Source organism: Lampris incognitus, chromosome 6 (assembly GCF_029633865.1).
Source record: "Lampris incognitus isolate fLamInc1 chromosome 6, fLamInc1.hap2, whole genome shotgun sequence".
Classification (NCBI taxonomy): domain Eukaryota; kingdom Metazoa; phylum Chordata; class Actinopteri; order Lampriformes; family Lampridae; genus Lampris; species Lampris incognitus.
In genome coordinates this window covers 4,878,769-4,897,039 of record NC_079216.1, presented here as the reverse complement: position 1 = coordinate 4,897,039, position 18,271 = coordinate 4,878,769, and the positions used below count along the sequence as shown (strand labels likewise).

The 18,271-nt window shown below is 48.3% G+C and overlaps 1 protein-coding gene across 1 annotated transcript in view; it reads right to left on the bottom strand.

Moving 5' to 3' along the window:
* Nucleotides 1-18,271, bottom strand: part of ppm1h (protein phosphatase, Mg2+/Mn2+ dependent, 1H) — a 49,114-nt gene that overhangs the window by 13,411 nt on the left and 17,432 nt on the right. The window contains exons 4-6 of the mRNA XM_056282220.1: nucleotides 12,923-13,035; nucleotides 12,530-12,614; nucleotides 12,243-12,361 (exon numbers count right to left, since the gene is read on the bottom strand). Of these exons, the coding sequence (XP_056138195.1) occupies nucleotides 12,243-12,361; nucleotides 12,530-12,614; nucleotides 12,923-13,035 (317 nt within the window). The remainder of the gene's footprint in view (nucleotides 1-12,242; nucleotides 12,362-12,529; nucleotides 12,615-12,922; nucleotides 13,036-18,271) is intronic.

Below are 18,271 nucleotides of genomic sequence, written 5' to 3'. Positions count from 1 at the left end.
AAGCGGGTTGGATAACGGATGGATCTGTGATCTTAATCCCCTGCGAATCGGCCCCGTCCATAATTTGTATAGTTAAACTTCCAGCGCTAATTACCTACCACATTTCGGCAAACACTGAGGTCATCTGATAGTATTAGTCCCTTGCCAATCGGCATCTCAATAATTTGGAGTCATATTTTTATTTTCAGCAAGGTTATTTGTTTTCTCCGTGCCTTTTTTTCTACCTCTTTCTTGGTCGAGAATTACGGAGGCTGCAGTGTAAATTATAAATGAAAGTTTTCACAGCATTTTTGGCGCAAGTTCAGGAGACTCATCTCGCTGCACAGCACAGACCCCCATTCACAGAAAGAGCAAGCTCAAATCTACCAGAAGAGCGAAATCTCTGCAATGAAAGTGAGAGCCAGCACGCGCCTACTGAGGTGGGATCCTGGACCCTCGGGCGCACCACCGGCCCATCTCGCCCACAGGAGGTGGGATCGTGACGTATGCCTGGGCAGGGCGAATCCAGATGGAAGCTTTCAGAAGTGGATGTTAGGCAGAGCCTTGACATTTTCAATCACATCTGCGGGGATAATGTCAGTAAATTCGAGTGAAATACAGACTTCCCTTACCCCTAGCGAATGTGCCGCATGAAACACAGACGTGAGGGGGTCATTTCTAAATCACATGAGGTCCCCAGGTAATACTAGTCCTGTGCAAACAGGAGTTCATTGAAGGTCTAGACAGAGATGTACAAGAGGGCAGACTGTACTGCAAAATACTGTATACTTTTGTGCCACGGAACCATTAACCCCCTTTTCAAGATTCAAGATTCAGTCATTCATTGCCATATCAACTTTACAGATGATTTGGAATTTGTTTCGGTGTGCCCAAAGATAATAACAGTACACATGTAACCACACAATACATACAAGAAGTCTCCACAGAAACATGCTGTTACAATTATAATTCAGTTAATGCAACCACATGTCCCATGCCCTTAAATTGACAAATTAAAGTGCATGAGCTTAAGGACTCTGTACTTGTATAATCAGTGAAGCATTTAGGATGTGGATCACTGAAGGGGAAGTGCTATTGTGGAAGCAAGATGTTCTGGTCTTGATACTGCAGAGTCTTTTACCCAAAGGGAGATGATTGCATAGGCGGTTGGCTGGGAGTGAGGAGTCTTAAAATTTTAAAGCCTTTCCACTGAATGCGAAAATGGTATAATTCAGAAATGGTGGAGAGATCACAGCCTATATATTTGAAGCTGTGTGCATGACTCTGTCTAACAGTTTTTCCTCGTGGGCTGTAGAACTGCCATAGCAAGCAGTTATTGAGAAAGTGAGCCCACTTTTTATTGCAGCTCTGTAGAACTGTAACACTGCAACCCTTGACATTCCAAATTTCCTAAGCTGCCTTAGAAAGAATGGTCTTTGGTGAGCTTTCTTCTGGATGGTGGTGAAGTTGTCTTCCCATTTCAGGGAGGAAAAGATTGTAGTCCCAAGGAATATGAAATGATCCACTCGCTCTACCACCTGGTTGTTAATGGTCAGTGGTAGTAGCTCTCCCTGATTGTTATGGAAGTCAACCACAAGTTCTTTAGTTTTGTTGATGTTCAGTCCCAGATTATTATTGCTACACCAGTCAGAAAAAGAGGAGACCTCCTTTCTATAAGCTGTCTCATTATTATAGGAAATCAGTCCCACCAGTGTTGTATCATCAGCAAAGTTGCTAATTTTTACAGTGTCAGAGTGTGAGATACAGTCATCGGTGTATAATGAGTAGAGCAGAGGTGAGACAACATACTCCTGAGGGGCACCTGTGCTAGTGGTCAATGATTTCTAAAATCTGTTGTTGAATTTGACAACCTGTGTTCTGTCCAGTAAGAAGTACGAGACTCAGACATAGAGATTGATGGAAACCTAGCTGCAAACAAGCTGAGCTATAGTCGATGAACAGTGCCCAAGCACAGGTGGTAGGCGACTGTAGATGGTGCAAGATGCTGCTGACTTTCACTAAAAAGCCCTGACATAAACAACGATCTGAAATTTCAAGTGCAGGGGCTGCCCTGCCCGTAGGCTACAATACCCATAACTCCCCACTCTCCTCTGCTGACTTTTTTGCTTACTCTGTCTGGGCGCACAACTGGAGAAATCATCTTTCATGAATTAACACAGTTCTTTGAGAAGAATGGCTTAGATGTGAGCAAAATTGTGTCCGTTGTCACCGATGGGGCTCCATCAATGGTGGGACAACACAAGGGCTTAGTAAGCAAGCTTGCCACTGTTAACCCAGCGCTCTTAGCATTGCATTGCATTATTCACAAACCAGTGTTGTGCACTAAGCTGAGTAGGGAAATGAAAGAGGTGATGGATACCCTGATGAGACTGGTACATTTTGTTCACGAGAGTTCTAGTCGGCAACATTGCTTTTTCAGAGCATTGCTGGAGGAAATGTCAGCAGAACACAAGGATCTTTGGCTGCATAATGATGTTTGCTGGCTGAGCAAAGGCTGTGTGTTGGAGAGGGTGTGCGATCTGCGTCATGAGCTTGTATCATTTTTATCTGGACTGCGGAGCCAAAAGGCCCAAGAATATCAGAGGTGACAATAAGGTGATGGCACGTGTTATTTTTTGTGTGACATCATGTTTCACCTAAATCACCTTAATCTGCAATGACAAGGCAAGAACCACCCTGTTGCAGATGTCCAAGGCGGTTGAAGCTTTCTGGTCAAAGCTGAACCTTTTGGAGAGAGACAGTCATGGGAGAAAGTTGCACTTCCCACATTTGCAGGAGCATTGGGAGAAGAACAAAATGTAGGTGGATCCAGCAATGAAGGATTTCGTGACGAGCCTGGTAGAAAACTACAAGGAACGATTTAAAAGCTCCCCTAAAGTCTCAGGTGACTTCTTCCTCTTCCTGAGACAGCCGTTCTCCATTTTGGCTGATGGCCAGTGGACTGCAGAGGCAAAAAGGCTGGTACCTTCCAGAGATGAGGCAACTCTTCAGATGGAGGTCTTAGAGATGAGAACGTCTGATTTGCTCAAAGCACAACACAAGGACGGTGGGATGAGTGACTTTTGGATCAACCTGGGAGCTATTGCAATGCTCCTACTCACAATGCGAGTAGGAGCATGTGAGTCATCGTTTTCTTCAATGAACTCAATCAAGAACCAGGACAGAAAGACTCTCCAGTGCACATCTTGGCCAGTAAGAAGGATTGCCTCATCCTGTTGCTCTTAATTCTCTCACTGATTATAAATGAACATCCAGTTATTTTTGTCCATTTGTCCATAATTAAATGGTTGCTTTTGGACTTATTTTGTTTCAGTAGTGCATTTTTTTTTCTTGTGTGACCCTCAACACAGGCTTTAAGAATCCCAGGCCTAAACCGCTTACTACCACCACCACTACCACCACGACTACTACTACTACCACTACCACAACCACCACCACTACTACTACTACTACCACTACCACCACCACCACTACTACTACTACTACTACTACCACTACCACCACCACAACCACCACCATTACTACTACTACTACCACTACCACAACCACAACCACCACCACTACTACTACTACTACCACTACCACCACCACAACCACCACCATTACTACTACTACTACCACTACCACTGACAATAATGATGATAATAATAATAATAATCATAATAGCAGCATCAACATCTGCACATAAAACGATGGGAAAAAAAACCCTGGACGTTTTGGCCCTTGGGTTGGCATACATGGCATGATTTGGCCCTTGGGGAAAACTAAATGGGGAACCCTGAGTTAAGTACACCTAGTGACATTACATATTGTGTTTTTGACTTGATTATACATGCTAGTCTATTTAATCATGCTAGTCTATTTAATGTTGCACAAGAGTGAATCCTGCCAACCTCAACTATTCAGAACGCCAAAGACCTTCAACCTTTGCTCTATTGATATGATAATTCTGGTTGTAGTCATTAATTAATCATTAATCAGAGTTCCAAATGGATAGTTTAGTATATTTTATGAGACTGATTCATGAAAGTGATTTGACTACTCCATTAACTTCAAAATATCAAACACCGAAGTTAATGGTTGAAAAATGTATGAGACTGATTTTATGAGACTAGTTTGACAACCCTGCTGCACCCGCACAAGTCTAATCCGGCATTCACATGACGTAACATTTCCCCTTTATGAAAAAGTATTTTGAAACAACACCGCCGTCCCGCCAAAAAGGGAAATAAAAACATAACCGCAAGTTTGGCTGCTCATCTACAGCGTGTATGACAGGTCTGCAAAGTTTTCCAGTCAAAACTCAGCTGTGAATGGGCGTCCGGGTGGCGTGGCGGTCTATTCGGCTACCTACCAACATGGGGATCACTGGTTCGAATCCCCGTGTTACCGCCGGCTTGGTCGGGCGTCCCTACAGACACAATTGGCCGTGTCTGCGGGTGGGAAGCCAGATGTGGGTATGTGTCCTGGTCGCTGCACTAGCGCCTCCTCTGGTCGGTCAGGGCGCTGTTTGGGGGGGAGGGGGAACAAGGGGGAATAGCGTGATCCTCCCATGTGCTACGTCTCCCTGGTGAAACTCCTCACTGTCGGGTGAAAAGAAGCGGCTGGTGACTCCACATGTATGGGAGGAGACATGTGGTAGTCTGCAGCCCTCCCCGGATCAGCAGAGGGGGCGGAGCAGCAGCGACCAGGATGGCTCGGGAGAGTGGGGTAATTGGCCAAGTACAATTGGGGAGAAAAAAAAGGGGGGGGTAGCATTTGGGTAATGTATTTCATTTTTCCTGCTGTCTGATTTGGCAGTACCTGCAAAATATTGTGGCTGTGCCTTTTTGAACCTCTTCTGGAGGCAGGCCAGCAGACTTGGGGAGAAAAATCATTTTTCAAAATACATTTTACAGTTCCATTTAATCTTCTTAGAAAGGCAGGATTACCAACAGGAGCAGTAAAACACGTCAGAAAATCCAGAGAGCTGATTTCATACGTTCTTTCACATCTCCTGACCCTACTCGGGTGGTCCTACTAGGATGAAACTCAACCATCTTTGGGTAAAACAGACCCAAGGGGTTATTTACATCTCGTGTCGGACCCCGGCCTGGCTCACACCTCGTCCAGTGTACGAGATGTGCTGCGGAGCAGATTAAGGCGGGTCGGGACGGGACGGTTTCTATGGAACGGCTGCTTCCAGTTAGAGACGCCATATGTTTCCACCTTGGGCGTGTGGGATTGTGCTGCGCTCAGCACTTTTCTGCAGCACACAGAGAGACAGAAGACCATCGCTGTGAGCAACCTCCCCCCGCGCACACACACGCCGTCCACAGCCTCTCCAGTCGACGGGTTTGCAGGAAAGGAAGCTGAACATTAGTGATCGGTTTGTGCCGATCTTTTTTTTATTGCATGCTGGTAGTGCAACAACTCTAAGAGCTGTGTCTGTGTTGTTCTTTGTGCTTCCCTCCAGCTCTCCGTCCTGTAGCTTTTGCGATGTATTTTCTCCCCTCTTTTTCTCCCCAGTATACTTGGCCAATTACCCCACTTTTCCGAGTCGTCCCGGTCTCTGCTCCACCCCCTCTGCTGATCCGGGGAGGGCTGCAGACTACCACATGCCTCCTCCCATACATGTGGAGTCACCAGCCGCTTCTTTTCGCCTGACAGTGAGGAGTTTCACCAAGAGGGACGTAGCACGTGGGAGGATCACGCTATTCCCCCCAGTTCCCCCTCCCCCCCGAGCCAGCTGACCAGAGGAGGCGCTAGTGCAGCGACCAGGACACATACCCACATCCGGCTTCCCACCCGCAGACACGGCCAATTGTGTCTGTAGGGACGCCCGACAATGTTAAACCCAGTGTTGTAGTACTCGAGTCCAGGACTCCGACTCGAGTCCAGATTTTCAGGACTCGTGACTCGACTTGGACTTGAGCACTGATGACTTGGACTTGGACTCAAGCATTGACTGCATTCGGACTCGGAAGCTGGAGATGAGGACTCGGACTTGTTCATTGATAAAGACTTTTTTTGTTTTTGTCAGTTTTTTTGTTTGGCTGTTGTGTCACAAAGTAAATAAACTGCCTTTGAAGTGGTGACAGCTGTGTCCTTTTTGTTTCATGTCGACCTTTTTTATTTGCATGTCAGCCTTTTTACAGTGCCAGAGTGGAGCACTGGAGCCCATCTTGGAACTCGACTCAGACTCAACCTTGATGACTCGGACTCAGGTAATGGGGACTCGACTCGGACTCTTCTTTGGGGACTTGGACTCGAACACTGGGGACTCGAGACTCGACTCGGACCTAAGGTTTAGTGACTCGACTACAACACTGGTTAGACCAGTCTCAGTGCTAAGACTTCTTCAGCTCCCTGGCAGCCATCTGCGACTTCCTGCTGACACGCACAGGTTCACCAACTGAAAGAATTCAGCGTAACGGCGTGTTCCCATGATGCAACTGAAATCACTTCCTTCCCCACAGCAGATGTGTATGTAAGCAGGGAGGCTACAAGCTAGCCAGCTAACTTGATAGCTGCTAAATGAAAATATTGACTAAATAACAAAGGAATATTAGGGTATGTACACCACTTGCTCCGGTTTCTCATGATACGGTGAGGAGGAAACACCGAGGGCGGTCTGACAGGATGCAGAAGTGCGGCAGGCTAAGCTAACTGCTAGCCCATGCAGACCGGCAGTTCCGACAGTCATCTCTCTTGGACAGTGATTTTTTTTTGGGGGGGGGGTGTGCTGGACCCTGAATAGGATAAGCGGCTTGGATAATGGGTGGATGGATGGATATTTGTGTTTTTGTAGTTTTTTTGTGGTTCGGTGTGTTTTTGTCCTTGTCTTGTGCCGCTGTGGGCTGGAGGAAACCATGTTTTGTTTCATTTCATGTGCGCCAGTGCATGAAATGAAACGACAAATAAATGTTCCTGATCCCTGAAGTGCAAACACACACACACGCACACACACCGCCTGACTGTAGCCCACCCTCAGGTACCCCTCATCCATCAGTCCTTGCCGGGGTGACACTGTGTCAGCGTGAGTCAGCCCAACTGGCACAAACAACCTTCAGGTGATTGTGTTAAATAACGTTTCGGACAACCTTGAAGGACTTCCCATTGATCGGGTTTGAGAACGCAAAGCAGGTCTGCAGTGAAATGAGGTCAGTCCTGCTGCAAATACCAAACCCACTGCAAATACCAAACCTGCTGCAAATACCAAACCCGCTGCAAATACCAAACCTGCTGCAAATACCAAACCTGCTGCAAATATCAAACCCGCTGCAAATACACAACACAAAACAAACACACTAAAACAGACTGTTTCACATCAGGACCGTCTGAGATCCACAGTTATTCTTTATTTAATAGTCTCTCCTTCTTCTTCTATGTATTTTATCTTGCTGTATTCAGCATAACCCCCTCCTCGCACCTCCATCCACAGCTCACACAGACACACAACCCAGGTACGACTCATACTGGCACGCTTGAGGCATTAACTGGAAGGACGAAGGGAGAGCGAGAGGAGGGTGGAGGAGAGGAAGAGTGTGTGGCAGTGGTGAAGGTGTGTGTTATTCCCTCGCCTCTTCCCTTTGTCGTCTACAGGGTGAGGGGGAGGACAGACGCTGTGGTGGGTGTGCGAGATAAAGAGAGACAGCTTGAGCGTCACTCGCTGTCATTTATCACCGCCCCTCCCTGCCTCCTCCCTCCGCGCCGCAGCACAGCCCAGGTACTGCTCCCTCCATCTCTCCATCCTGCTCTCTCCTCACCCCTTCCTCTTTGCTTCTAGCTCGCTAACTTATATTAACTGTTCTCTCTTCCACCAGTCTCTCCATCTTCTCTCACCCATCTGTCACTGGGTTTACACACTGTCTCTCCATCTCTCTCTGTTCATGTTTCTTTACCTCACTTGACCTGCCTGTCTAGCGTTCTCTCTCTCCCTCCATCTGTCTGTCTGTCTCCATCTGTCAGTCAAGCAAAGCAGTCTGTCATCCACAACGATAGGCCCCGCCCACATAGCCATAACCAACACACCCCCCTGCCCCACTGAGAGAGACAGCGAGTGAGACAGAGAGAGACAGCGAGACAGACAGACAGACAGAGAGAGAGACAGAAAGAGACAGAAAGAGAGAGACAGAAAGAGAGAGACAGAGAGGGAGTGAGACAGCGAGAGAGAGAGAGAGAGAGAGACAGAGAGAGCGAGACAGAAACAGAGAGAGACAGAGAGAGACAGCGAGACAGACAGACAGACCGACAGAGACAGACAGAGAGAGAGACAGAAAGAGAGAGACAGAAAGGGAGAGAGACAGAGAGGGAGTGAGACAGCGAGAGGGAGACAGAGAGAGCGAGACAGCGAGAGAGAGACAGAGACAGACAGGGAGAGACAGGCAGAGAGCGAGACAGACAGAGAGACAGACAGACAGACAGAGACAGAGAGAGACAGAGAGACAGACAGAGACAGAGAGAGACAGAAAGAGACAGAGAGATGGAGAGAGAGACAGAGAGAGAGAGAGAGAGAGAGAGAGAGAGAGAGACCGGGGGGGTGGGTGCTGTAGGCCTGTCTTCTCTAGTTAGCATATGGCCTTACTTATGCCCCTGTTCCACTACATGGTTCCACTACATGGTACCGGCTCAACTGGACTCTCTCCTGAGTGGTTTTCCAGTACCCTAACAGTACCCTAACAGTACCCTAACAGTACACTAACAGTACCCTAACAGTACCCTAAGAGTACACTAACAGTACCCTAACAGTACCCTAACAGTACTCTAACAGTACGGCGTGGATTTTCGGCTCTCCCATGTCTTTCAATTTCAAAATGTACGGCAAACAAGCTATTGTCCCTCGGTGTGAATGTGTGTGTGTGTGTGTGTGTGTGTGTGTTGGCCCTGTGTGATGGCCTGGCGGCCTGTCCAGGGTGTCTCCCCGCCTGCCGCCCAGTGACTGCTGGGATAGGCTCCAGCATGCTGCCACCCTGAGAGCGGTTTGGATGATGGAAGGATGGACTCTTAAGATAACTGCGCTTCGACCGCTTCAGTATTTAAAAATGTCGGGTGATATCCATGCACGCATCGATGACGCAGTGACGCATTTCGCTGACCAATCAGAGGCCTGCATTGATTTTGGTACCCGCTCCAGTTGTTCTGGAACCTTGACAAAGGTGGTACCAGAACAGTGGTAACAGTCACCAAAATGCCGGAACTGTCCAGCAATGGAACATGAAAAAAGGGCGAGTCTAGTCGAGCCAGTACCATGTAGTGGAAAAGGGGTATTAGATACACGTGTAGTGAACACACACACACACACACACACACACACACACACACACACACACACACACAGACACACACACAGACAAGGTGCCCCCGCACGTCGGAGCGCCCCGACACGTGCCGGCTGACGTTATGGTAATTCAAGAGCCAGACGGAGGCCGGGTGACGCGAGCAGAACTGGGTTATGGTGGAAGCTGATTAAAAATACATCACAGGCCTGCGTGTGGCGCTCACGTTGCAGACGGGCTGAGAGTTCTGGGCCCGGTAATGAGCGGCGCCGCAGACTGACCTAGATCTGTGGGAAAAACACAGCCGCACGGAGGCGGTGGCAGAGAACATGCAGGTGGCGCTTCATCATCACCTGTCCTCCGCCAGCCCCTCTCCCTCTCTCTCTCTGTCTCCCCCCCAATCCTCTCATCACTGTTCTTACCACAAAACAGCGACGTTACAGCCAAATGCCCCAAAACAAATGACTACACAATCAGCAACAATTTACTGGGCGTCCGGGCGTCCCTACAGACACAACTGGCCATGTCTGTGGGTGGGAAGCCGGATGTGTCCTGGTCGCTGCACTAGCGCCTCCTCTGGTCGATCGGGGCGCCTGTTTAGGGGGGAGGGGGAACTGGGGGGAATAGCGTGATTCTCCCACGTGCTACGTCCCCCTGGTGAAACTCCTCACTGTCAGGTGAAAAGAAGCGGCTGGAGACTCCACATGTATGGGAGGAGGCATGTGGTAGTCTGCAGCCCTCCCCGGATCAGCAGAGGGGGTGGAGCAGAGACCGGGACGGCTCGGAAGAGTGGGGTGATTGGCCGGATACAACTGGGGAGAAAAAAAGGGGGGGGACACCCCCCCAAAAGACGAAATTTTGTTTCTCCCAGCCCACAGCAGCGCAAGACAAAAGATAAAAACACACATCCAAAGCTTCCAAAAACAACACCACCAGAACTATACAGAAACATACACAAAACCAGAGAGAACAAAGCAAAACAAAAAAAACCCCACAAACAGTCCACAACACAGTCCAAAAACCCCACTGTCCAGGAGAACCAACGCCAGCCAGGATGACTGTCAGAACCACCGGTCTGCATGGGCTAGCAGTTAGCTTAGCCTGCCCCGCTTCCACATCCTGTCAGACCACCTCGGTGTTTCCTCCCCGGGCGAAGCTCTGAGCAGGGCCGTGGTCCCTGGGCCCACAGGATGCAGCAGACCAAGCTCTCCTAGTCGATCCAACGCCAGCTCTCCCAGCCATCAAACGATGACATGGACATGCCGCCAGGCCATCACACAGGGCCCACACAGGGCCCCAACACACACACACACACACACACACACACACACACACACACACACACACACACACCTAGGGACAATTTAGTATGGCCGATTAACCTGACCTACATGTCTTGGGACTGTGGGAGGAAACCGGAGCCCCCGGAGGAAACCCACGCAGACACGGGGAGAACATTCAAACTCCACACAGAGGACGACCCAGGACGACCCCCAAGGTTGGACTACCCCGGGGCTCGAACCCAAGACCTTCTTGCTGTGAGGCGACCGTGCTAACCACTGTGCCACCCCAAATTTAAACAGTTTTATACAAATGTATACACATTGGAATCTCCAGAAGACCTGACCAAAACTGATGAATTTCCGTCCACCACTGAATTGCCCAAACTTGGCCAAGAAGACCAACTGAATCTTGATCTTTCCTTAACACAGAAAGACACTGAAAAGGCCCTGGGCTCGTTACAATCTAATAAATCACCAGGGGAAGATGGTTTCCCCCCTGAATTTTACAGAGAATTTAAGGATCTACTCATCTCCCTCATCAGGGATGTAATTAACCTAGCATCTAAAACTCAAACTCTCCCCAAATCATTCTCTACTGCCATAATCACTGATTCACCAAAAAAAATAAATAAAAAAATAGATGCCCATTAAAGTGCTCTTCATCTCATCAATCTTAATAAATCACAAATCTTCACGAATCTTATTTACTCTTAAAATAAATCTACAATATAATGTGTGCTGTCAAGTGCATCAGTGAGGGTTTTTTTTTTCGACCTGCCTGCCAAACAACCTGTGAAGCTCAGCGGTGGCAACTCATTCCTGTTGACGGTGTTGTCTTCACACTGCTCGATAAGGATGTAGTAATGGTCATGCTTGGTAGTGCATTTTATTCATAGTTACAATCCTGAAGATTTACACGTAAAAGCAAACGAATATCATTGGTGATACTTGCTATCTGTGGTGCATATAAAACTAAAGCTAATTTAAGGATATGGAAATCATGAACGCTGTTGTAATGGTTCATGTTAATGGTTACTGGGCGATAAGTCGATGTTATCATTAATCATCCTTCAATGGTATTTTACTCAGATAAAATCTAGATATTTTTATATCGTGACACAGTTTTGTTGATTAAATTAATGATGATGAGATGCCTCAAATTCACCCCCCACACCCACACCGATGACGGTGTCAACCATGCACGCTAACATCCAGCTCATTGGGAGCAGTTAGGAGTTAGGTGTCTTGCTCAGGGACACCTGGACATTTATGCCAAGAGGAGCCAAGGATCGAACCGGCAACCCTCCAGTTACCAGATGACAGGGGGCATAGCGTTCTCATCTTCATCATAGCAGCCAGATGAGGAAGAAGAAGGCAGGTAGTGTTGCGTTAGAAGAAGAAGTGGAGGTGTTGTGTCTAACTAGCAGATATGACAGAACAAGCTGGTGGAAGACCTCTACCAATATAGATAGTACCACACCAATAAGTAAAACTCAGGTTCTACCAGGTTTTCTGGTTTGTTCCTGACACAACAGCCCTGCTGACTCTCCTTCAGTCTGACTGGAGCTCGGAGGTGAGTGTTGCCTCTTCCGCTAACGTGACAATATTCAGCAGTGCAACTTTAAATTCATAAATTCAACAAATCAATCTACCTATTAATCTATCAATCAATCTATCATCAATCAATCTATCCAATACTCACCACCCTGACATGGTGAAGTCCCGGTACAACATCTTCTTACCCACTTCCTTCCTCTGGACCCTCCGGGGAAACTCCAGATGAGTGAAGTCATTTCCTAACAAGTATGGCTGCATGTAGGCCTTTAAAGAGAGAGCAGAGAACAGGACTGCAAGAGGAGTTTGTGGTGAGGTGAGTGGGGGCGGTGCAGTCGGAGGGGGGGTCTGGTCTGGTGATATATGACAGCTGGGCTCTCTGGGAGCCGGCTGAGTACCGTTCTGTGTTTTTTCTGTTTCTGGTCTCTGTCTTACCAGGAACTGCAGCCGTTGTCGCTCCGACTCCGGCGTGAACTCTCTTGACACAGGGATGACTTCTCCTGCCCGGATAATGACAGCTCTGAGACAGACAGACAGAAAGCGAGGGAGAGAGAGAGAGACAGAAAGTGAGGGCAAGAGGGAGCAAAAGAGACAAAGCGAGGGAGGGAGCGAGAGAGAGAGGGAGGAAGAGAGAAAGTGAGGGAGGGGGAGAGAGAGAGCATAACAGACAAAGTAAGCCTTATTTAGTTATTTATTTATTTGGATGGCAAGACGTTTTTTACTTGTTTCTGGCTTCAGTAGGAGACAGTTCATCTCAAAAGTTGTGTGTGTGTGTGTGTGTGTGTGTGTGTGTGTGTGTGTGTGTGTGTGTGTGTGTGTGTGTGTTACCTGCTGTCGCCTGCGTTCCCAACATAAAGCTTTCCGAGTAAGAAAATGACAACAAGAGCGGTGCAGCCTCCTGAAATATTGTAGATCATCTTCTCCTTTCCTATCTGGGAATCCTGGAGAGAGAGAGACAGAGACACACACACACACACACACACACACATACACACACACATAGTATACACACACACACACACACACACACACACACACACACACACCTCCAATAAGATGAGATAATGAAACTCTGCTGTGTGCAGACTGAAGCATCTCAGTTAAAAAAATTGCTTATCAAGCAACAACACAACACACTGAAGAAACAACACAACACTCTGAAGAAGCAACACAACATACTGAAGGAAGAACACAACACAACACACTGAGGGAAGAACACAACACTCTGAAGAAACAACACAACACGCTGAAGGAAGAACACAACACAACACACTGAGGGAAGAACACAACACTCTGAAGAAACAACACAACACAGTGAAGGAAGAACACAACACAGTGATGTGACAGGGGAGCCAGCGTGATGCTGTTATTAATTACCACAGCGTAATGACTTCATTCATCAAGCGTGCCATGAGCCAAAAGAGCAGTAAAACACAAAAGCAACCACACAGATGAGGAGAAGTGTGGAGGGACGGATGGTTATTACGCTAGTTAATTAGCTAGTTAATTAGCTTAGATGAATTTGGTGCTAATTAAACCGCAGAATGATTTCAAAAAAAGAAAAGATATCCATCCTATCAATCCATTAATTAGATGAATAATTAAGCTGTCACTAAATTAATCAAAACTGTACGGCAGAGCTGAACCGAGCTGCTCACACTCCATCTCTCTCCCCGTGTACGTCTCTGAGGAGCGGTGGCTTGCTCTTGGAGACCGTCGAGGGATTGTAACGGTAGAATAGACTGGAGGGACATCCAGGGAAGTGGACGGACCCTTGAGGGAGGGATTTTATTCAGAGACTAAACTGAAGGGACATCCAGGGACGTTTGGATGGACCGTCGGAAGACACCGTAGTGTGATGAGACGGATAGAAATATGTCAGCTAGTCTGTCCTTAAATAGTTCTACATTTAGGAAGACACCGTAGCATAGTGAGACAGATAGAAATATGTCAGCTAGTCTGTCCTTAACGTGTTCTACATGTAGGAAGACACCGTAGTGTGGTGAGACAGATAGAAATATGTCAGCTAGTCTGTCCTTAATGTGTTCTACATGTAGGACGAAACCGTAGCATAGTGAGACAGAAATATGTCAGCTAGTCTGTCCTTAATGTGTTCTACATGTAGGAAGACACCGTAGCATGGTGAGACAGAAATGTGTAAGCTAGTCTGTCCTTAACATGTTCTACATGTAGGAAGACAACTTAGCATGGTGAGACGGATAGAAATAGGTCAGCTAGTCTGTCCTTAACGTGTTCTACATGTAGGAAGACAACTTAGCATGGTGAGACAGATAGAAATATGTCAGCTAGTCTGTCCTTAATGTGTTCTACATGTAGGAAGACAACTTAGCATGGTGAGACGGATAGAAATAGGTCAGCTAGTCTGTCCTTAACGTGTTCTACATGTAGGAAGACATGTAGCATGGCGAGACAGATAGAAATATGTCAGCTAGTCTGTCCTTAACGTGTTCTACATGTAGGAAGACACCGTAGCGTGGTGAGACGGATATAAATATGTCAGCTAGTCTGTCCTTAACGTGTTCTACATGTAGGAAGACACCGTAGCATGGTGAGATGGATAGAAATATGTCAGCTAGTCTGTCCTTAACGTGTTCTACATGTAGGAAGACACCGTAGTGTGGTGAGACGGATATAAATATGTCAGCTAGTCTGTCCTTAACGTGTTCTACATGTAGGAAGACACCGTAGCATGGTGAGACGGATAGAAATATGTCAGCTAGTCTGTCCTTAATGTGTTCTACATGTAGGAAGACACCTTAGCACGATGAGACAGATAGAAATAGGTCAGCTAGTCTGTACTTAACGTGTTCTACATGTAGGAAGACACCGTAGCATGGTGAGACGGATAGAAATATGTCAGCTAGTCTGTCCTTTATGTGTTCCACATGTAGGAAGGAAGACACCTGGCGCAACACCCCCCAAGACAGGGGGAGGAAGACAGAGACAGAGAGACAGACAGGGGGAGGAAGACAGAGAGAGCAGTATGTACTCATGTCCTTCACCATGGAGGAAGTATGAAAATGTTCATCCACACTATATTCAATGTCTCTGCCTGCAAGAGGAACTGTTTTAATAATGACAATGTCTGCATAAACACACACACACACACACACACACACACACACACACACACACACACACTGACATCCCTGTCACATGTTAAAAGTAAGTGCAGTGAAGCAGTAGAAGTGCAGGCTGGTGTGCCAACACTCTACGGGGCCTTTTAAGACTCAGTATTGGGGGCATCCAGGTAGCATAGCGGTCTATACCATTGCCGAGCAACACAGGGATCGTCAGTTCGAATCCCCGTGTTACCTCCGGCTTGGTCGGGTGTCCCTACAGACACAATTGCCCGTGTCTGCAGGTGGGAAGCCAGATGTGGGTATGTGTCCTGGTCGCTATACTAGCGCCTCCTCTGGTCGGTCAGGGCACCAGTTCAGGGGGGAGGGGGAACTGGGGGGAATAGCGTGATCCTCCCACGCGCTACGTCCCCCTGGTGAAACTCCTCACTGTCAGGTGAAAAGAAGCGGCTGGTGACTCCACACGTATGGGAGGAGGCATGTGGTAGTCTGCAGCCCTCCCCGGATCAGCAGAGGGGGAGGAGCAGAGACCGGGACGGCTCGGAAGAGTGGGGTGATTGGCCGGGTACAATTGGGGAGAAAAAGGGGGAAAAATCCAAATTAAAAAACGTGAAGGTGTGTTTGATCCAAACTGAAATAGCTGCTACTGACTACGGCGGCACTACTAAGACCAGTACCAGCTCTTCATGAAGACGAGTGGAAGTCCTGTTTTAGAATAGCAGAGGGCCGGTGACTCAAGTCCTTCAACAACAAAATTCTCCACTTTCAAAGACTGCATCCTTTAGAGTTTCAAACTAATCCATGAACTGAAGCCCAAATATCCATCCGTCCTGCTCTCAGTCGCAGGGATGCTGCAGCCTATCCCAGCAGTCATCGGGCGGCAGGCGGGGAGACACCCTGAACAGGCTGCTAGACCATCACGGGCCCACACACACACACACACACACCTAGGGACAATTCAGTACGGCCGAGTCACCTGACCTCCATGTCTTTGGACTGTGGGAGGAAACCGGAGCCCCCGGAGGAAACCCACCCAGACACGGGGAGAACATGCAAACTCCATACAGAGGACGACCCGGGACCACCCTCAAGGTTGGACTACCCCGGGGCTCGAACCCAGGACCTTCTTGCTGTGAGGCGACTGCGCTAAACACAGCGCCACCATGCCGCCCTACCCATATATATATATATATATATATATATATATATATATATATATATATATATATGCATGTATTGCTTATTGTTTTAAAATGCCATTAGGTAAATGACGTCAGTGAGAGTTAATAACCCATTTAAGAAAGGACAGATGGCTGAAAGTGCAGATTCATCACTGGAGAACACAGAGGCATGGCCGGAGAGACGGGCGGATACCGGCCGGTGACTCAGAGACAAACGGATCAGGAAAGTGCTACGGTAGACAGCCAGCCAGCCAGCCAGCCAGCGAGGGAGACACGGCGTTCTGCACCATGAACTGGGCACAGACTAAACCAGCCGTGAAGTGAGCGAGGCCGAGTCGTGGCCGGGCTTCAGAGATGAGCTGCTGATTGCTGCCATATCCTGCAACTCACCCGTTCACTGTGCACCTGCCAACACTGTCCAACCGCAGGATTTATTAAGGTATCACTTCCTGCATGTAATGGGTTTACGCTAGCGGTGCTAGTGTGACTCTGCGCATCAAAATCCATCATCACCACACAAGAAACAACGACGTCACATCAGCCACAAACGGTAATTACGCACGCCGTAAGCGTTGTGTTGGCACTGGGCCACTCATACTCCGGCTTGTGTAGCGGTTATGACGCGCTGAGAGAAAACTGAAGCAAAGCTGGAACAGGCTGGGAGCACAGCACCACCTTGTGGACACCAGGTGGAATCACTTAGATCCCATTCATGTTTGTATTCTCCAATGAGAGCAGATTTAATTGAACTTCCTCACCCTCATCCATCCATCCGTCCATCCATCCATCCATCCGTTATCCGAAGCGCTTATCCTGCTCTCAGGGTCGTGGGGATGCTGGAGCCTATCCTGGACTGTGGGAGGAAACCGGAGCCCCCGGAGGAGACCCATGCAGACACGGAGAGGACATGCAAACTGCACACGGAGGACGACCCCCAAGGTTGGACTACCCCGGGGCTCGAACCCAGGACCTTCTTGCTGAGACACAACAAAACTGAAAACATTTAGCAAAGCCCATTTCCGTTACTTTCAGTTTTACTAAGCAGCCATGTGCCGAACGGTATTCCCATCACAGGCTTAGAAACGGTTTTCACCTCCTGAGAGTCTGCTCGTGGCAGGTTTTACAGGATCTGGAGGACTCCAATGGGTTCTGACAAGCTGTCACTCACAGAGCAGAAAGACTACCCGACTCCATTTAAGTCTTGTGATATCCTGTCACTTTTTGTGCTATCTCAGGTGGACACGGGAGTCTATGATGACACACCACCTGCTGAGTATTCGGGTGAGGTTGAAATGAAGAGCTACAACTGTTCACCAGCTCTATTTGACTCATCTGATTCTCTTCCCAGTCCACTACGTGGTGCAGTAAAGGACCGGCGCTAGAACAAGGGACATGCTGACTTGCAGACACATGTGATGCTACCTCCCCAGCCAACAGAAACCAGCCGAGGTCATCTGCGCCACACTGATGGTTAAACCTCAGAGAAGAAGCCTCTGACCTTTGACCTCGTCAGCCTTAAAGCCTGCCAGGCCCGCCCACATGGCTTTGATTGGCTCCGGTCTTGATCTCCCGGCCCACTGAGCCAACGTCTCCAACATCCACTGACGGCGAGGCCAGATGGCGGCGTCGGACCTGCAGCAGCTGGAAGAGGGGAGGACGTCACTTCTACTGGCGCCGCTGCAGTGCGACAGACCCAGTCACTGACCCAGTCACAGACCCAATCACTGACCCAGTCACTGACCCAGTCACAGACCCAGTCACTGACCCAGTCACTGACCCAGTCACAGACCCAATCACTGACCCAGTCACAGACCCAGTCACAGACCCAGTTACTGACCCAGTCACTGAATGAGTGGACGACTGCATCTGCTGCCGGTTTACAGGGAGAAGTCATG